At 40.0% G+C, this 20793-nt stretch overlaps 1 protein-coding gene across 1 annotated transcript in view; it reads right to left on the bottom strand.

Moving 5' to 3' along the window:
* Positions 1-20793, bottom strand: part of DYNC2I1 (dynein 2 intermediate chain 1) — a 32250-nt gene that overhangs the window by 7289 nt on the left and 4168 nt on the right. The window contains exons 4-18 of the mRNA XM_083704690.1: positions 20604-20656; positions 19944-20264; positions 18827-18894; positions 16685-16745; positions 15428-15499; positions 15222-15296; positions 14144-14387; positions 13804-13906; positions 12446-12575; positions 10770-10881; positions 10495-10580; positions 9982-10111; positions 7230-7402; positions 4842-5004; positions 3949-4062 (exon numbers count right to left, since the gene is read on the bottom strand). Of these exons, the coding sequence (XP_083560816.1) occupies positions 3949-4062; positions 4842-5004; positions 7230-7402; positions 9982-10111; positions 10495-10580; positions 10770-10881; positions 12446-12575; positions 13804-13906; positions 14144-14387; positions 15222-15296; positions 15428-15499; positions 16685-16745; positions 18827-18894; positions 19944-20264; positions 20604-20656 (1905 nt within the window). The remainder of the gene's footprint in view (positions 1-3948; positions 4063-4841; positions 5005-7229; positions 7403-9981; positions 10112-10494; positions 10581-10769; positions 10882-12445; positions 12576-13803; positions 13907-14143; positions 14388-15221; positions 15297-15427; positions 15500-16684; positions 16746-18826; positions 18895-19943; positions 20265-20603; positions 20657-20793) is intronic.

Genomic DNA, 20793 nt, shown 5'->3' with positions numbered 1-20793 from the left:
GAAGATTAAGTTGATGAGACAAAAAACGTTTGAATCGGCAAACAAATGTGGGAAACTGCTGGCTTGGCAGTTGAAAAAGAGGCAAAAGTTGAATACAGTAACAAATTTGGAAATTGAAGGAAGAAATATCCAGAACCCCGTGGAAATTAGAAAGTGTTTCCAGAAATATTTCAAAAAACTATACACTCAAGGGCCGCAAAATGAGATGGAAATTAAACAATTCTTGGAAAAAAATGGGCTCAAAAGACTGTCACAGGAAAATAGAACACTCTTGAATAGCAAAATAACTCGACAAGAGATCGAACTTGCCATTCAGAACATGAAACTGGGCAAATCTCCAGGGCCAGATGGTTTGACCTCCAAGTATTATAAGACATTAAATGACTATCTGATACAACCACTGATGGAGGTCAGCAATGAGATTATGGAGGGGAAGAAGGCGCCGGAATCGTGGAAAGAAGCCTTTATCACATTGATACCAAAATCAGAAACTGAAAAGACACAGCTTAAGAACTACCGTCCCATCTCCCTTCTAAATGTGGATTACAAAATATTTGCTGAAGTTTTGGCAAACAGACTTAAAAGAGTTTTAAGTGAAGTAATACACAAGGACCAAGCAGGCTTTCTCCCAGGCAGACACATGTTTGCCAATACAAGGAATATTATTGACATTTTGGAGCTGTTGCAAACAGAAATTAATACCAAAGCAGTGTTAGTTTTTATAGATGCGGAGAAGGCCTTCGACAATATCTCTTGGAAGTTTATGAAGGGAAATTTAAAAGAAATGGGAGTGGGGAGGGGTTTTGAAAACGGGATTGATGCGATATATTCAGAACAAAAGGCAAAACTGATAGTCAACAATGTGGTTACGGAAGGGTTTAAAATTGAAAAAGGAACACGACAAGGCTGCCCAATTTCCCCGCTGTTGTTTATTACAGTCCTGGAGGTGCTCCTGAATCTTATCAGAGGGGACCGGTTGGTGCAAGGGATTCAGGTCGGAGCGAAACAATATAAACTTAAAGCTTTTGCAGATGACCTAGTTTTGACCCTGCAGGAGCCAGAATCTAGTACAAAAAGAGTTTTGGAATTGATTCAAGACTTTGGTCGGGTGGCGGGATTTCAATTAAATAAACAGAAAACTAAAGTATTAGGGAAAAACTTGACAGACATAGAGTCAGAACGGTTTCAGAAAGAAACAGAACTAACATTGGTGAAAAAAGTTAAGTACCTAGGGGTAAATATAACAGCAAAAAATCTGAGTCTATTTAAGGATAATTATGAAAAATGCTGGTCTGAAATTAAGAGAGACTTGGATTGTTGGACAAAATTGAAACTTTCTCTGCTAGGCCGAATTGCCGCTATTAAGATGAATGTATTGCCAAAGATGTTGTTTTTGTTTCAAACATTACAAATTGTGGATAAGACGGAGTGCTTCAGGAAGTGGCAGAGAGATATTTCTAAATTTGTCTGGCAGGGCAAAAAGCCTAGAATTAAGTTTAAGATACTAACTGATGCGAAAGAAAGAGGTGGCTTTGCCCTGCCGGACTTAAAGCTGTACTATGAAGCAGCAGCTTTCTGCTGGCTCAAGGACTGGCTACTTCTTGAAGACACGGATGTGTTGGATCTGGAAGGTTTTAACAATGCATTTGGTTGGCATGCATATCTATGGTATGATAAAGTCAAGACCAATAAGGCCTTTAAGAACCATATTGTCAGGAAAGCTGTATTTAATGTCTGGACAAAATACAAAGACTTGTTGGAAAACAAAACCCCAAGGTGGCTTTCACCTCTGGAGGCTAAGGCCCGGAAGAGACTCAATATGGAGGCCAATTGGCCAAAGTATTGGGAAATATTAGAAAAAGATGGTGACAATTGGAAATTGCAGAGTTTGGAGAAAATGAAGGGTAAAGTGCTAGACTGGTTACATTATGCTCAGATTAAAGAAGTTTTTAAAAATGACAAAAAGTTAGGATTCCAGGTGGAAAAATCGAAGTTAGAGACAGAACTGTTAGAACCAAAGAGTAAGATATTATCAAGAATGTATAACTTGCTGTTGAAATGGAACACACAAGATGAAATGGTTAAATCTGCTATGATAAGATGGGCACAGGACATTGGGTATAATATTATGTTTGAAGACTGGGAAAGGTTGTGGACCACTGGGCTGAACTTCACTGCATGTAATGCTCTGAAGGAAAATGTAATGAAAATGATATATAGATGGTACATGACCCCTGTTAAACTTGCTAAAATATACCACTTGTCCGAAAATAAATGTTGGAAATGTAAGGAAAATGAAGGAACATTCTTTCACCTCTGGTGGACTTGCCCGAAAGTGAAGGCCTTCTGGGAAATGATATATAACGAGCTGAAAAAAGTATTTAAGTATACTTTCACTAAGAAACCAGAGGCCTTCCTCCTGGGTATAGTCGGCCAGAAGGTGTTAAAGAAGGACCGAACATTCTTTATGTATGCTACAACGGCAGCAAGGATACTTATCGCTAAGAACTGGAAAACTCAAGATTTACCCACACTGGAAGAATGGCAGATGCAGCTGATGGACTATATGCAACTGGCGGAAATGACCGGCAGAATCCGAGACTTGGGAGAAGAAAAGATTGAAGAAGACTGGAGGAAATTTAAGATTTATTTACAAAAATATTGTAATTTGGTGGAATGTTAAGAAGGGTGCTTGATTACAAAAAATTGGCCATCACTAATCTGGATTTGAATTGGAAGATAAGTGAGATTTTAGAAAACAAAAATTGCTGAAGAATTGTTATTTATCATTTAAAAGAGCGACTATAAATTACATGATAATTTGCTTGGAAAAATGTATTGACAATGTAAGTGTGAACGGGAAACGTGAGGAAGTCCAAAAAGGTTTGAAAATTTGTTAAGACAAAAGGAATGTTGTTTATTATTTTTGTATTTTGTATAAAAAACCCTAATAAATATCTTTATTAAAAAAAACATAATGCCAAAACATAGTAAAGATAAGCCGCAGTTCAAAAGCCAGCAATAAACTATGGCTTCACATCTGCCATGACCCACGAAATGAGGACCTTGCAATGCCTGGCAGATGACTGTGGAACGGTTCATGCGACTTCACTGTGGTGAGTAGAAGGAAGAACGTGCAGTGCCATCTTCAGGGCTCTTCCCATCAGAGGACAACTCTGTTGCCATGCTCTGACTCAGAAGATGGCTCTCCTACAGTACCTGTGGCTCCCCAGCTTTACAGACGCCAACGACTACAAAATAATGAGAGACCTTTAGCAAACCATGCTGTTTGATGTAGATTATTGATTGGACACCACCTGCGAGCTTCTTGCTTCCATGAAATTAGTTAACAGCATGGTTTGATCCCAGAAAATAAACCAAGGTTATTTGTCTGCTAGACTGAGTTAGGATGTTCAAACAAGCCATAAAGGTAAAGGTAAAGGTAAAGGTACCCCTGCCCGTACGGGCCAGTCTTGACAGACTCTGGGGTTGTGCGCCCATCTCACTCAAGAGGCCAGGGGCCAGTGCTGTCCGGAGACACTTCCGAGTCACGTGGCCAGCGTGACAAAGCTGCATCTGGCGAGCCAGAGCCGCACACGGAAACGCCGTTTACCTTCCCGCTGGTAAGCGGTCCCTATTTATCTACTTGCACCCGGAGGTGCTTTCGAACTGCTAGGTTGGCAGGCGCTGGGACCGAGCAGCGGGAGCGCACCCCGCCGCAGGGATTCGAACCGCCGACCTTTTGATCGGCAAGTCCTAGGCGCTGAGGCTTTAACCCACAGCGCCACCTGCGTCCCCAAACAAGCCATACTTTGGCTAAACCAACCATGGCTTCTGAACTACAGAAATGTTTATAGGCAAGGAATTCCAGAACAATGACAACTGCGGGCACAACCTGTATTTCCAAAGAATATTTGTCAAATTTCTGGAGAGCAGCAGTCTACGTACCTTCCTGAGATGAGAGGTAGGAAAGACCACAATTCTGCTCCTTGAAGACAGATGTCGAGACAGGTTCGACTGTCAGCACAGAACATGTGTGGTTTACTGAGGCAAATACTCCATCTATAGTTGAGAAATAAGCAAACAGTAAGTCCACCCATCCAACCAACCCCCGTTTTGTTTAATTCAGGACTGTAGTGACTGCTAAACTGGTGTGGAAACAAAAGTGCTAAAAAAACCAAATTTCAAATAAGGTCTCTGTTCTCTTTAATACATGTTTACATTACTGCATATGATGTTAAAAACTTCACTAAGGGTTAACCCTATTATACTGAAAGCCCATTGCATTTTAAGCTGGGGTGCTTTTCCTCAGAAGATACAGGGAGCAGAATTAACTCTAAACTCTCTAATATTAATCATAAGTTATCATACAAGCCACTTGAGTGGTAAAATGGCAAACATGTCAAACTAAGAATAACATTTAGATTTACTTCATTATTTATTTATACTCCGCCTTTTTCCCCTGACAGGGCAGCTTACATATAAAAATGAGAACCGCTGAAAACATAGAAAAAGCATTAATTAAAAAACAATTAAACTTTGTTGGAAGTATTGCTTAATAACCTCTGAAACATGCCAGGCTTGGTATATATTCTAGCAGGGGGAAAAAGATTGATACTGCTTCACTGATCTTCTTTTCATCAACTTTAATTACATGGGTTCAGCCTTTGACTTATCTTTTTACACATCTTTTGCATGGAGTGGTGGGGTGGGGGGGAGAGATACCCAAAATGGAATTGGAACAACTTCATATATATGAACTGTGCTTGATCATATATCATGGTCCTGGCCACTCAGGTTGCAACAGATGTGATGATATCATTCAAGGGATGTTGACCAACCGGTAGAAAACGTTGGAGATCGAAATGTCCAATCTGTTTCATTGACCTTCATGCAGTGGTGCAACCTTGAGTCTTCTCTGAGATCCCATACCAGCACTGAACCATCGATTGTTCCAGCAAACACTAAAGTAGCCTTACTAGGACTAAAGCAGCAGCATGTCACCTATATGGCAAGAGAAAATATCCCGGAATTACAAATGAGGGAAATATAGTTATACTGAATGTGTTTTGGTTCGATGGGAGTCCAACTTAATGGAAGGGAAGAGAAATTATAAATTTCGTTTTGCCTACGTGGAACACATTTGACATTAGCACCATTCCAATGATATAATATAAATAGTTTTAATGTAATGCAATGATTGGGGGGGTATAGTCTTGAACCCTTAATCTTACACTTTAATGTTGTGAACTGATCTGAAATCTGTACAGTGGCGTAGCGTGGGTTGTCAGCACCCGGGGCAAGGCAAGTAATTTGCACCCCCTAACCCGTGGATTTGCGCCCCCTAACCCGTGGATTTGCGCCCCCTAACCCTAACCCCCAGATGTTGCGCCCGGTGCAGCCGGCCCCCCCGCACCCCTCATGCTACACCACTGAATCTGTAGAAGGGCAGTACAGTGGCATCTTGGTTTTCAAATGTAAACCATTCTGGAAGACTGTTCGACTTCCATAAAGTTTGAAAACAGAAGCATGCATTTCCGGAAGAATTTACTTATGAAAAACTCAAAACGGAAGCTACGTGGCACGTTCAACTTCCAAAAAGTGTTCGAAAACCAGGTTTTCAGCATTCAAAAACTGAAACATTCGACTTTCGAGACAATTGAGACCCAAGGTACCACTGTATACAAATTTGATAAAATATGACACAAAGTAATCAGTTTTTCACATGCAGTACACTATGGAATCAAACAGAACATAAAGGAATGAAACCCACCCACCCCCTGAACAAAAATAGAAGATGAACTACTGTCTGAAAGCTTTTGTAGCACCTGAACAGGAATGTATCTAAATGATGTGGGGTGGAAATTTTTCAGTGCTTTATTTCCCCTTGGAAAACTCTGTTTCATAAGTGCATTAAAAGAGATGCCAAATACAAATGACTATTACATGAGCTTGGTAGTTTTAACATATATTTTGCTTTGTTTACAAAATACATGTAAAACAAACAAGTTAAATAAATTAGATCACTCTCTTTAGCGGCATCCGAAAAATTCCCAGTGCACATTTGTTCCCATAGAAAACAAGAAATTTTGTGTGTCAAATCTTCGAGTTGAGACTTTTCTTTCCCTGAGCAACAGCTGTTCTGGGTTTAGCCCATGACTGTCTAAATGCACAGGCATGCTCTAGGAAAAATCCGATAGAGGGCAAAATGTAAGAGGGTGTGTGGGAGCTGAGCTGGGTGTAAGCTTCCCCATTGAGACAGAAACCACTGTAGCAAATTTTAAAGATTAAACAGGCTGCTGGAAGAAGGAAAGAAGAGAGGATATTATTCTTGTGCATAACAGAGTGCCTTCCCCATGCTGCAGTACTCAGCCAGTCTCTATAGGTGGGAATTAAATAATATGCTGCTGCTGAGTTGAATTAAAACATTTTATTGCTAATATTTGACTTAAGGGAATTAATCAGAACTGAGCCAGTCGACCCACACGTGGTGACCCAGTTACTGAACCTTTATTGGTCTGAACTGAATCAAACTGGAACCTGGACTTGGGGTGTGTGTGGTGGTTTGGCTACCTGGTAGGGACACCAGGTCAATCTCTCTATCAAGATTTGTCATATAGCGAGGCAGAATGTTCCGAAATGGACAACATACCATGGATATTAAATTAATGCAATTTTTAGATTAGCAGTCCCAAACTGCTTTGTAGATATTAAAATATGATTAGTGTACATTTGATGAAAAATCCTGTTATAACAGCCTTCCACTTAATCTACAATACTCTGGTAACCTGGAGAGAATTTTCCCTTGTTTCTCTCTCTTCCCTTCTCTTTTGTGATGAAAGTGGAAAGCAGGGAAGGTGGCAGTACTAGAAGCGAAAGGTAAGACAGGAGTCTTGGGTGCGGTTGTGGCTGATGTGGGTCTGCGGGCAACAATTAGATTAGATCATATACAGTGGTACCTCGGGTTACATACGCATCAGGTTACACACTCCGCTAACCCAGAAATAGTGCTTCAGGTTAAGAACTTTGCTTCAGGATAAGAACAGAAATCGGGCTCCGGCGGCACGGCAGCAGCAGGAGGCCCCATTAGCTAAAGTGGTGCTTCAAGTTAAGAACAGCTTCAGGTTAAGAACGGACCTCCGGAACGAATTAAGTACTTAACCTGAGGTACCACTGTACAAAGAGGTGGGTGCTAGTGCATTAGACAATGGCATATTGTTAAAGCATACCTGAGATTCACAAAACAGCAATTTCTGAGGACTAGAAGGTTGCCAGACATTCCACACACAAATGATGTATTTGCTGTCCAGTGGTAAGTCATTTGACTTCTCAGGAAACCCATGAACAGAAAGCAGAGCTTGCCTCTGACCCTGTGAGATGTGCAAACAGGATACCCTTCGACCTAGTGGGGGAAACCAAAAATCACAGATGACATTTTAAAAATCTATTATGGCTCAACTACACAGAGACTTGTGATTAGATCTCCCAATGTTTCGCTTTTTAGTTAAAAGCAAGAAGGGTAGTGTCTGATTTTGGTTTAAACAAAAGCACTTGAGAGGTATTGATTTGATTAAGTAATTAGGGTGTCTAATCATGGTTCTCCCTTATCCTATCTACTTTAGCCCTCAGTCTGCAAGACAAAAGCTGCTGCTATGCAAAACCTGTGCCTTCTGCGTATCTAGGCAAACTAACAGGCATGCTTCTGTATTCAAATTAGTTGAATTTAACTTTGCAGAGAGCTGCAGATGGATCAGAAGAATCAGGGGCGGCGACTTATAAAAAATATTGGGGGGGGGCCATACCGGGGTCCTGCCCCGGGAAGTTTTCTAAATTTTAGATGAAAATTAGTGAGTTTTAAAGTTTTTTAAAAGTATTTTAGAGTCATATGATCAACATTAGTACCCCGAAAACTCGACTCTCTATAACTCCACACTCCGGGAAACTCGACAAGCCTGAAACACTTTTTGGCTTTGAAAAAAGAAACAAAACATAAACACGCACGGTATTTTCGTAAAAAGCTAATTTAATTTACAGTAACAATTATGCTTATAGACTATTACAGAGCAGTGAATATATAGCTCTGAAAAGACTGAAATGATATTTAAATAAATCCTAAACTATCATTAAAAGAATAAAACATAAAATATTGCTGTCGCACAGTAATAGCACTTTGATTAATAAGTGAAATAGCTAATTTAAGCTTACTTTGAATAAGGCTGAGGGTTCATTAAATAAAAATAATATCTCAAAGTTAATGCTTTAATACAATTAATAAAGTTAATACAGTATGCCTAATACTGTATGTAAATACTGTAATACTGTATGTAAATAACGGGCTTTAATTGGGTCTTACACCCTAAAAATATTTAAGTATTTGAAAATAACTAATACAGTACTATAGTAATATAGAAATACAGTACTAAACTAGTACTAATATTTCGAAACTGAAAATTTAACATTCTGTATGTATTTAATTCTCTATTTTATAAAGATTTTTAATATCTGACAGTGAGTCTGGAGTAGCCCAATGCAAAAATCCTGAGGATCCATGTGGATCCGTGCTTTGTAACCACGTTTTTGCACCACTGTGACCCTAAGGCAACAGTGGGTGCGTGATTTTTTTGGTGCAAGATGTAGCCATGGACATGCTATGTGATCTGATGGTGAATTTGGGGTGACCCAATGCAAAACTCCTGAGGATCCATGTGGATCCGTGCTTTGTAACCACGTTTTTGCAACACTGTGGCCCCAGGCCACAGTGGGTGCGTGATTTTTTTGGTGCAGGCTGTAGCCATGGACATGCTATGTTATCTGATGGTGAATTTGGGGTGACCCAATGCAAAGATCCTGTGGATCCATGCTTTGTAACCATGTTTTTGCACCATTGCAGCCCCAGGCAACAGTGGGTGCGTGATTTTTTTGGTACAGACTGTAGCCATGGACATGTAATGTGATCTGATGGTGAATTTGGGGTGACCCAATGCAAAAATCCTGAGGATCCATGTGGATCCGTGCTTTGTCACCACGTTTTAAATGGGGAGGGAAGGAAAAACACAGAAGGGACAAGAAGCACAAGAGGGGTGTGCGGAGAAGCAGCTGGCTAAGAATGCAGGGGAGGAGTTTAACGGGGTGGGGGGGAGGAAAGGAAGGCAAAAGTCAGTCCCCCCAAGCCAGCCCTCTCTCTCTCTCTCTCCCAACTGCATGTTTTTCGGCTGCCTGCGAGTCCCTAGAGCACGGAGAGGAGGAGGTGGTGGGCTGGAGCCTGCACGCAGTGTGACTAGGAAAGAATTAGAAGGAAGGACTCGATCCTTTCCTTAACCCTCTGCTTGCCAGGAGGGCAGGGGATTCCCTGCTCTTTGTTGAGTTTGAGCAAACGCAGCAACAGAAGCGGGTGGGAAGTAAGACCCTGAGGCAGAATGCAGGAAAGCAGCAGCTTCCGCCTTCCCTCCGCCCACCCGCCCGATCTTATTTTTGCCTGATTTTTGCCTATTTTTGCCCCTGCGCTCCGGCGAGTCAGCTCCAGGGACCACACATTCGCTCAATAACACGCACAGACATTTCCCCTTACTTTTTAGGAGAAAAAATCTGCGTGTTATAGAGCGAAATTTACGGTAATAATTTTCTTAAATTATTGGGGGGGCAGAGCCCCCCCAAACGAATTTTTGAGGGGGCTCGGGCCCCCTCAGGCCCCATGGAGTCGGCGCCTATGAGAAGAATGTAAGGATTGTCTCGCTGCATCTACAATTCCGTTCCCAACAGCAGCCAGCTAGATAATGCTGGAAATTCACAAGCAGGGAACAAAACAATGATGCCCCGTTCCTGGGGTCTGGCATACTGCCTCTGAACAAGGTTCTTCTATAAACTGCTCAACATCATGACTTTGACGATGTATCAGTCACAGGCAAAAGATCGAGACACGTCTGCAAAAGAATAGGAGCTTCTGGTGCCCCACTACAAGATGAAGAGCAAAAAGTGTCTTACCATTCAAGAAAGGAAGATTGGTGTTTAACTGGAAGCACCTGTCACTAATAGACAGACTGGATGGTCGTGATCTCAGATTCCGCCGGGGCTGCGTTGCTACTTGATCTTCCTCAAGCAGAACTTCAATTACCTTTTAAAAAAATAGTATTTGTTAGAAATGTGGGGGGAAATCTAGTCTTTCCTTCTGTGTTAATAACCTGCTAAGTAGTCTGCTGGCTCAAGCTGCTTTTACCTCACTTCAATGACATAGAAGATGGTGGGAAAGTTTTGTGGGGTAGTTTTCAAGACAAGCAGAAAAACTGAATTTGCGGAGCAGTTATAGAGGAGTTTGTCCCTCCTTGGGTATCCATTCCTACTTGATTAAGGAAAACCATCCCATAGAATGAAAACCAGGTGACGGGAAACACAAGTGATCATTCTGTCTCTTGTCTATGTAAGGAATATATTAAGCTCCAGACTGTGGTTACTGCTAATTATTATTTTAACCATGAATAGAAAAAGTAATATATATACCTGACAAGCAGATCTCAGAAAACTTGCCAATCTCTGGGAATCAATCTTTGGGGTAAGGGAAGAAACATCACTGCTGCTTTTTGGACCTGAAATGAGACCCAAGGAAAGACGATAGTACATTACCCAGAAAGTTCCAAACTGCTTTTACATTTTGTGCTGCTAAAGCCAATAGGAAATGACCACTTGATAATAAGAGATACATAGTGAGGTTTCTCTTCACGTGTTCTTGAATTATATTACATTTTAACACCTCTACATATCTAAATAATAATCACCTCCAGACACAACGGCAGTTTCTCCAGGATGTTGGGTCCATTTTTCTTGAGTCTCTATTTCGTCAGTCTGAACATCCCTGTCCAGGTTATCTTCATTCCACTGTACATAGGCCTAAAGTAGAAATATGAAAATATCCCATTCACTCTGAGCACCTGCAGCTGTGAGCCACTTGAAATACCCATCTGCTGTATCCCAAAATACTTTGCACCTCATGAAAAATTCAAGGTACTGTACAAAGTTGCATTATCATCTAGTTCATAGTATAAAGAAAATATGTTTCTTTTTTCCTTTGGATGTGTAAGATAAAATCTTTGAACATGATTGCCTATAGTACTGAGTTTAAAAAGTAGTTGTTTGGAATCAAGAAGAGATGGGCACATTAATCTTGCTGAATCCCATGGAAACATGAACTATGCATTTGGTCCCCAAGGAATAAAATAAATGAACTGGAAGGTCTGTTCTGTTGACTTAGCGGTATATTCTCTGGGGGTACAAAATGGAAGCTGCTGACTAGCAAGGAACACTATGACTCACAATAATGGATAGCAGCATCCAAATATTCCTGGCCTGGAAGACTCAGTCAAGGCAATCAAAGGGAGGGGTGTGTCTGTGTGCATCAGACAAGTGAGTTTGGAATAGGTGGATCTTGGACTTTCCTGGATGAGACAGCGAAACTCCCTCATCCATGGGTTCATATGGTGGAATTTACGCCAGCAGAAGTCCCCCAAAAGGGGTGTGGTGGGACAAAGAGAAACTTGCACCCACAGTGGTACCTCAGGTTAAGAACTTAATTTGTTCTGAAGCTCCGTACGTAACCTGAAACTGTTCTTAACCTGAGGTACCACTTTAGCTAATGGGGCCTCCTGCTGCCACCGCACGATTTCTGTTCTCATCCTGAAGCAAAGTTCTTAACCCGAGGTACTATTTCTGGGTTAGCAGAGTCTGTAACCTGAAGCATCTGTAACCCGAGGTACCACTGTACTCCAAACCGCTATCAGCTCAGTCATGTGACCTGGCAACCCAATGGAACTTACACTGGCAAAAAGAGTGGTGCAAGCCAAACTCTTATTTTAAAGGCTTGTTTTCCATCTGCTAGGTTCAGGTTGGTTCAGCTGGCAGCAGCCTCACTCCTGAATGGAGTTTGGAAGAGAGGATAAATTACACGGGCATGATTTATCCTAGCATAAATTATGCTGTCATCCTATATTTAGGATTGCTCTGTTATTCATTAACACCAAGAACACAGTGAAGACCTAAGTTCTAACTGATTTCATCTGGATGAGACCTACTAAGTATCTAACTTTTTTTCTAGTTTGCCCTAGTGTGAAAATTCTTATGGCTGTAACTCTTGGCTTTAAAAGTACTAGCAATGGCAAACGTAATAGATTTCTCTTGCGTTAGAAACATATACCCCATTGCCAACTTCATTATCAGAAATTAATGAATGTTTTGGGGCATTGTCAGTACTGAAAATGTTGTATTTATTTAATCAAAACATTTATACCACCCTTTAAGCCAGGAAAGCTCCCAGAATGGCTTACAAATAAATAAAAATAGCATAGTTCCTATCTGTAGGCTAAAAACACACCAGAAAAGGAAGAAGGGGTGAGAGGGAACAGGAAATCAAGCAAACGAGAAATGAGAGCAGTCAGAATGAATATGATGTGCGGTGTACCTGCTTGGTATTTATTTTCCCGAAGTTCCGGATATACATGTCATATTCATTCACTGGAGGCAAATCCAGCAAACAGAAGGTGACTGAAAAGTCCAGGTCAATAAGTCGGAGCAATTCAACGCTACGTTTCCTTGAAAACACGTCACAAGAAAGCAAAATGGCTAGTAAGAACTAATTATAGTGACATGTACTATAAGGTCTAGAAATATTCTCACTCCTAAAGGGAAGAGCAAAGAGTTCAAAATCAAGGCACATAATTTGAAGGAATGGTTTTATGTCCAGTGCACTTTAAGGAGAATGAAATTAATGCAATTGAATGCCTCCTGGGTAGGAGCCGTTTCATTTCTGTATACTTTACTGCACATAGCATGCTGTCGACACTAAGGGCTCTTTCAGACATTACACAGGGAGCAACACAGGTTTGTCACCAAATGTAAGATCAACAGGGACCTGCAGCAAATCACAGCTGCCTGACATGTATCTGCACAATACATGTTTTTGCAAGCGCATATTTATAGCATTCAAATTCTATGCTTTTAGGTTTACACTTAAAATACCTTAGGTTTTAAATGTAACATGTACGTTGACTCTAAGTATATGTTAAACAGTAATATTAGGTGACAGAGAATTCTCCTGGTTTAGGTTTATTAAATCTATATCTCTTCCCACCAAAAAGGTCTCAAAACGATTTACAACCAAGAAAAACAAAACAAATAAAAAACCGATTTAACAATCTTCCTGAATAAAAACTAAGATGAAACTAGTTATCTATACATTTTTTCCCCAGGAAGGAAACTCTGAGCAGACTATTTTGGAATGTGATCACCAGACTGCTAAACTAGAAAAGTAATAAGGACACAATTCCCCCCTCATTTTCCTGTACTAGCCCAACTTTGAAGCAGAACTTGCCTTTGGTCAAGAGTGGAAATCATCAAGCTTTCTAAATTAAGGGAAACATAGCTTTGTTGCTTACTGGGGCTAGACGGAGCAGATTAGGGACAAAACAGTTTTCTGCCCAATATAAATTGGCATTGGCTAAGATTACTACATCACAGAGTCTGAGCCCAGTCAAGAGAGACATCAGGAAAGGCCAGAAATACTTTTCTGTCTTCTCTGGCACCTCCACAGATAAGCTGCTGTTCTAGAATCATGCAAATATGAACCGATTTCTATCCCTATAGGATTGTGACACATTCAAACAATTTAGACCTAGTACATATGAATTGGTCACAAAAATACTTTATTGCACTTTGTTAGGCGTACAACACTTGTAACATTAAAAAAAAAAACTATTGGAAGTTTACATGCAAGCCATCTTGCAAAAGTTACATGCAGTGATATATTTTAATACCACCTACTTCTGTTCACTGGCAATCTTTCTGATACTTTGCCGCTGTTTGGCAGTTTGGAAATCAATGAACTTTCCAGAAACAGGACTTCGAGCGGGTGACTCTTGCCTTTCTGCAAGATAGTAAGTATATTCATGAAATCTTTAAAATGCAAGTGGATGACTCCAATATACATGGATGAAGCCTGCAATGGTCAAAAAGAACAACAAGCTTGCCTACTTCACCTTTCATTGCAATTAAAACCACAGGAAATAACCTTACACTGTACAATGAGTGCAACAAATTTGTGTACATCCACAATGGGTCACTCTTATGACTGCTAACTGAAAGTAAGTACATAGTCACATACCTATTTTCAGTTCCTTTTCCCTTCCTTTTGGATTCTCTCTCTGTTTTGGGAGGAAGGTCTCAATCTTTTCATTTTCAGCATTAATAGCTTTTTGAATTGCTTCTACTTCTGCGCTCTTGGCTACTGGAATTTTTCTTACTTTTTCTTTTGTTTCTCTTTCTTCCTTTTCTTGCTCTTGGCTATCTCCACCTTCATCCTCATCCTCATCCTCATCATCTATGTCGTCAAAATCATCTTCATAATCCTTCAATAAGAACAGTAGCAATTACTTTTCTTAAAGCACAAATGAAAATCCCATACCAATGGTATTGCTCAGCAATCTCCACTGCCAAATCTGCAACCCTAAAAACTTTCAAGCTTCCTCTTGCCATTGCACATTTTCTTTTAAAATGGTGGTGGTTCATGATCCATTACTAAGAATGACATTTAATGAACAGTATAAGCAGAAGTAATTGCAAAATTTGCTTTAAGGAAACAAGCTCCTTTGGGTGGAGTTCTGTACAAAAACATGCAGGCCTCCTTGAGACATGAAGGAAAAGAGCCTCTGGGTGTGGGTCATAGTTCAGTAGCAGAGAAAGTCCCAGTTTCTGTGATTGTAAGTTGTTTAAACTATTTTTTAAATTGTGTTTTAATAATTGTAGCCCACCCTGGAACATTAGTATGAAAGGCAGGTGATAAATAACAATAACACTAATGGTCTGCTGACTCAGTAAAAGGCAACTTCCTTCCTTTCTATTTTTCTATGACAATAGCTGAAAGTACAGTTGTACCTTGGAGTCGAATGGAATCCGTTCCGGAAGTCTGTTCGACTTCCAAAATGTTTGGAAACCAAAGCAGAGTTTCTGAATGGCTGCAGGAAGGTCCTGCAGCCAACTGGAAGCTGCAGAAGCCCAGTTGGACGTTCGGCTTCCATAAAGAGTTTGCAAACCGGAATAGTCACTTCTGGGTTTGTGACATTTGGGAGCCAAAACATTCGAAAACCAAAGTACGACTGTATTTCCTCCCCCCTCCCCAAAGCATCTCCAAAGCATTTATTTGATACTGCTACCTTCTTCAAAAAATACTCCTTTGCACTCACTTCAAAATCATCTTCATAGTTCACAGAATCATTATCATAATCTGCATCTGGATAAGGTGTGTCCTTGTTCGGTTTCTAGCAAGAAAATGCAAACAACTGAATTAAATCATGAAATCAAAACATTAATGGAATTTATTTCACCAGTGAGATTTAACTGGCACTGCTGTGCTCCTTAAAAAATGAAGGTAATAATATGCAGCTCTTACATTGCCACTTTCTTCATTTGATAGCCTTTGCCGATTGGATCCCACAGCTGACAGGTTGTTACTTTTGTGGCGCTAACATATCAATAGATAAAACAACTCATAAGAGAAAAGCATTGAAATGTGGCAGGGAGTTCTAATAATACATCTTAGTTCTTATATTATGCTTTCAACTTCCAAGGCTACCCTTCTGCACATGTTAATATCTCAGTCTTAGAAAAGCCTCACTGTATTTTACATGTAGAACAACTCCCACCCCAAATCCTGACTATACCAGACACTAGAAACAGGCACACTAAATATATTCCTTGATTATATTTATTTAGGACTTTGTTTTCTCGCCATGTCCAATGTCAACAACATCAGACAAAGCTGGAAAACTTATGCCACAATCAAACTTTCAAGATGCAACAAGACACAGTTTTTCTTTTTTTCTTTTTGCATTTATGGTAACAGACATAAGACAACTACCCTTCTGGAAGTTGCTCTACCGATACATCTCTCCCATGATGAGCCTCCTGCTCTCTAATATGCTGTGGCCTGTATAGTGCTGAATATTCTATATGAAATGTGTGAAAGGCAGTATTCTTTTCTTTTAAACTTTATTTTATGTCTTCATTGGGTGTACACTCTGGAACACTCAGCCCCTGACTAAAAGACTAAAAAACTGCAGTCAGTCAGATACTACATCATTTTTAGATTTTTTTTGTCTATGTTCATAAATAATTGTGAGTATTTTAAAATTCTCCAGGGAGAGAGAAAGCATGAGAAGTTTCTAACAATACGTTTTGTGCATGATCCATGTAAATGTGTCTAAGGCTGCAATCCAATACATAGTTACTGTGGGAGTAAGTCCCACTGAACTTAATGGATCTTACTTCTGAGTTGACATGCATAGGATAGTGCCAAAAGGTTGAAATTTTATGCAAAAGCCCACTGAGCTCAGTAGAACTCATTTATATGTAAGCATGCAGAAGACCAAGCACTAGAACTGGGTGCAAACTTTCAACAATATAGAAGAGAAGTTTAGTATAAGCACAATTCAAATAAAGATAAACACCTTCCAATCCCATTAGTTGAAAGTGAAGAAAAACAAGTATATACTTAATTCTCCTATTCAGATTGACATGGTGTGGCTGTGCCTTATATTAGGAGTCCCCCTTTGTAACTCTTCACTAAATTTTAGATTCTTGTTCCTTTGGTTTATTACTAATTCCTACAATATTCTTGCATTAGAACACTCAAATTAAAACCACTTACTTCTCGTTTTGTAGCATCTTTTTCACTCTTGACATGGCTCTTTACTTTTTCTTTTGTACCACTATAATGAGAAAACAACAACAAACACAGAATTAAATGGAGTGCCTACCAAGCAAACACTATTTCTGTGGAAAACAAGGTCTCAGAACTGCTTTACACCTGTTCAAATAAGCTATGCGGGGGGAGGGGGTAATGATAAGTGATTTATGTTGAATCTTTTCCCACTTACACTGTAACATGTGACTTTCCCGCATAGTAAGATCTGTGAACCTCTATAAGAACAGCACTGAACTACTTTTCATAACAATGCCTTGTCCCTTTGTAATGTCTCTCCAACACAGAAATTATTTACTTTTGATGAGAAAATATATTGAGGAACAATAGACGTACTGTGGAGTTCACCCTGTCCTTTCCAAAGTATCCATATATTTCTGATGGCAGAAAATCAAACAAGATCCTTGCTTACAGAGGTTTGGCAGCTTTCAAATTTTGGATCAGCTCTCACTTACAGTAAGCAGAAAATGTGAATGGCATTTCATCAAGTCTTAAAGAATGGATTTCTAAAACAATCCTACAACTCATGAAATAAAACTTAAATCTTCCCCACTCCAAATAACTAAAAGATACCTCCCAATGCTCATGGCCAAGACCGTCATTTCATTGCAGATTTCGCATAAAGCAGTTTCTCACTATGTTAAATATAAAGACCTATCCAAGCTTAACAAAGAGATGCCAGCAGCACTTGCTCTTATCCCAAGAATAGAGCTAAGCAGTTCAAAAGGAAAGGAGAAGAAGAGGCAGCATGTAACCCTGTGGCGGGCTTTCATTTGTTTGAAACAGGGACCCTAGGGAATCAAAAAGATATCAAAAAGAAGTCAGATAGCTTTTTGTCAGGCTGGAAAACATATCCAACACAATCACAAAATGTCTAAGCAAATAAATAAATTACCAAGAAGCTGGTGCCTAGCAACTGAAAATATTTCCCTCAAATCTATAAAGCACCGTCTAAAAAATATGCGATGATGCTTCCAAAATACGTACGTTGGCTATTTTAGGAGTTTTACAGTGCAATCCTATATATGCCTACTTCTAAGTAAAAACAAAAAAAAAATCCTTCCAGTAGCACCTTAAAGACCAACTAAGTTAGTTCTTGGTATGAGCTTTCGTGTGCATGCACACTTCTTCAGATACACACGAAAGCTCATACCAAGAACTAACTTAGTTGGTCTTTAAGGTGCTACTGGAAGGAATTTTTTTTGTTTTGACTATGGCAGACCAACACGGCTACCTATCTGTTACTTCAAAGTAAGTGTGACTGAATTCATGGAGACTTACTCCCAGAAAAATGTAGACAGGATTACTGCCTTAAATATATTTTTCAGGCCCCTCTTCCCCTGGAAAATTAATCAAAAGGAGGAAGGCAGGACACAAGCGAGCAAAACACCCATGTTGCACTAACTTGTGGAAAGATATGGGTAAGCAGTCTGCAAAGCTGGAAACCTATACATACAGTGGACCCTCGGGTTACGTTACCTTCGGGTAACGTAACTTCCAGGTTGCGATCGCAGCAAACCCGGAAGTGTATACTTCTGGGGTTCGCCATGCGCGCATGTGCAGAAGCGCTCTATTGCGCCACATGCGTGCGCAGAAGCGGCGCCTCATATTGTGGACTTTTTGGGGTACGTACAGACCCCCAGAACAAATTAAGTTAATATCCAGAGGGTCCACTGTATTTATTCAGAAGCAAGCTCCACTGTGGGTTAAACCACAGAGCCTAGGACTTGCCATTCAGAAGGTTGGCGGTTCGAATCCCCACGATGGGGTGAGCTCCCGTTGCTCGGTCCCTGCTCCTGCCAACCTAGCAGTTCGAAAGCACTTCAAAGTGCAAGTAGATAAATAGGTACCGCTCTGGTGGGAAGGTAAACGACGTTTTCGTGTGCTGCTCCGGTTCACCAGAAGCGACTTAGTCATGCTGGCCACATGACCCAGAAGCTGTACACCGGCTCCCTCGGCCAATAAAGCGAGATGAGCACTGCAACCCCAGAGTCGGCCACGACTGGACCTTACTGTCAGGGGTCCCTTTACCTTTAAGCTCCACTGTGCCCAATGGGGATTACTCTTACGTATTTAAACAGAGCACACCTTTCACGTGGATGGCCTGCTTCAGCTTCATGCCTTGAGCTCTTGCCTTGGCTTTTATGTTCACGGTGCTGAAAAATATATTGTTCGAAATACAATGATTCGCAGCATTCAACAAGACCAAGTATCTCCTTATATGGCTTAACAGGTGCATATGCTCTCTTATATCAATTACTCTTAGTATATACAAGTTCGTTTTTAAGGAAGACAAAGCTAGCAACGATTAAGGCTATTGCTAGCATTCACCAGATAGGCATCATATATTATGCAAACAATGCCTGTATTAGGACTGTATTCACAGCACGGCTTAAAAAAGAAATAAAAGATACCATAAAATGACATGTCATGGAGGTCTATCATTGACCTGGGTCCCCAAGGCATGGACTCAAGATCAAAAACAGATTGATATGGCTCTCATATGTTTGGAAATCATGGTCAGCAAACATAGTACACAGGCATGTGACGAGCAACTGTAAGTCTACATAAAGGCTATGCACTAATACCGTTACTTAGTGAGAATTACTTTCAAGTAAACATGGGGGGGACTAGCCTGTAAATTAGTTTAGCTGCTGCTTTTTCTTGTGGGAAAGTGTACCTCAGATGTACAGAACTAGCTAAATTTGAGAAATTCCTAAAAAGTTGACTTATTCTCTATATTGCAAATCAAGCTTATGTGTACCATGAAAGAGGAGCACATAACATTTTGTGCAATGCACTATTTTGTGCAATGAAATGTAGATTACTTCCAAAACTAGACCCTCACATCAAATTTATCTCATGTTTTGCAAGCAGCAAATTTCACACTTTTTCAGCATAAAATAAAATAATCCAATGTATGCTGCCACCCTAAACTCTTTGAGAGAAGGATGGCATACAAATACAGTGAAAGCGTAACAAAACCAATCAATTCTTTTATTGACTATTGGCTTCTAATGAATAATTTTCCATTGCGGAAAAGCATAATATAGTATTTTTGTTTCAAGCCACAGTGTTTCTTGATATTTTCTCAGCATATCTTGTTCGTTTCTGACACAAATTTGATGTTCAAGGCAAATCTGACAAATTCTGAATTTTATATCAGCCAGCACTGCTAGGTAGCTAAAGCCAATGTAAAGCAAACCTTGTGGTCTTTCTTCTTCTTTTCGTTTTCTTCTCTGTGTTGTCTTTCACTGTTCTCCCTACGGTGTCTGTCTTCATAGTGAGACTGCTCCTTATGTTTCCTGGAGGTGTGCCCTTCTTCCCCATCCCTGACAGATGTGAAACTTCTTAATTTCAAAAACTTCTCTTTTCCTTCTACAGCTAAGAGCTCATGCTCTTTCTTCTCTCGGTGCCTTCTTCTTTCCTTATCTGGGTCCCGTTCCTTGTGTGACTTGTTCCTGTGTTCACGTTCTTCATCTTTCTGTGTTGAAACCTCACCCAAAGTACCCCTGCTCTCTTCATTCTGAAGAGAAATAATTTTAAAATTTATTTTAAAGAACCAAAATTTAAATTTAACCATTTTGTAGCTCAGAAATATACCACTACTACTACTAACAACAACAACAAGCCTGTACTGAGCATTCTTTTGAGAATATTTTTGGCACATTGTTGGAGAAGCGGGAAGAGCAAAAAGGGGGGTGAAAAACTCAAGGAGGTGAAGAAATTATCAATCTGTTAAGGCATTTTTGAGGGGGGAGCATATCATATTTGCAGTTTGCGAGTTGCTGACTTTTCTTTCTTTTCCTTTACACTCCCTCTTTCTCTTTTTTAAGAACAAGGCTTCTTTTTTACCTTCTCTTACCTTTCGCTCTGTGTGTTTTCTTTCTCTTTCTTCATCTTTTACTTTTGGGTGATCTAAAACATAATCACATCTATAAAATTAAGAAGTTTTATCTTCAGTACATTTCAGTCTCTTACTATGCTACGTACAATACAAATACAATATATGTGCTACATCTCTGCAAGAAGCATTTCAGGGCTGTTACTTCAAT

This window comes from Podarcis gaigeae (assembly GCF_964106915.1).
Source record: "Podarcis gaigeae genome assembly, chromosome: 12".
Lineage (NCBI taxonomy): Eukaryota > Metazoa > Chordata > Lepidosauria > Squamata > Lacertidae > Podarcis > Podarcis gaigeae.
This window is presented reverse-complemented; position numbering and strand designations above follow the sequence as displayed.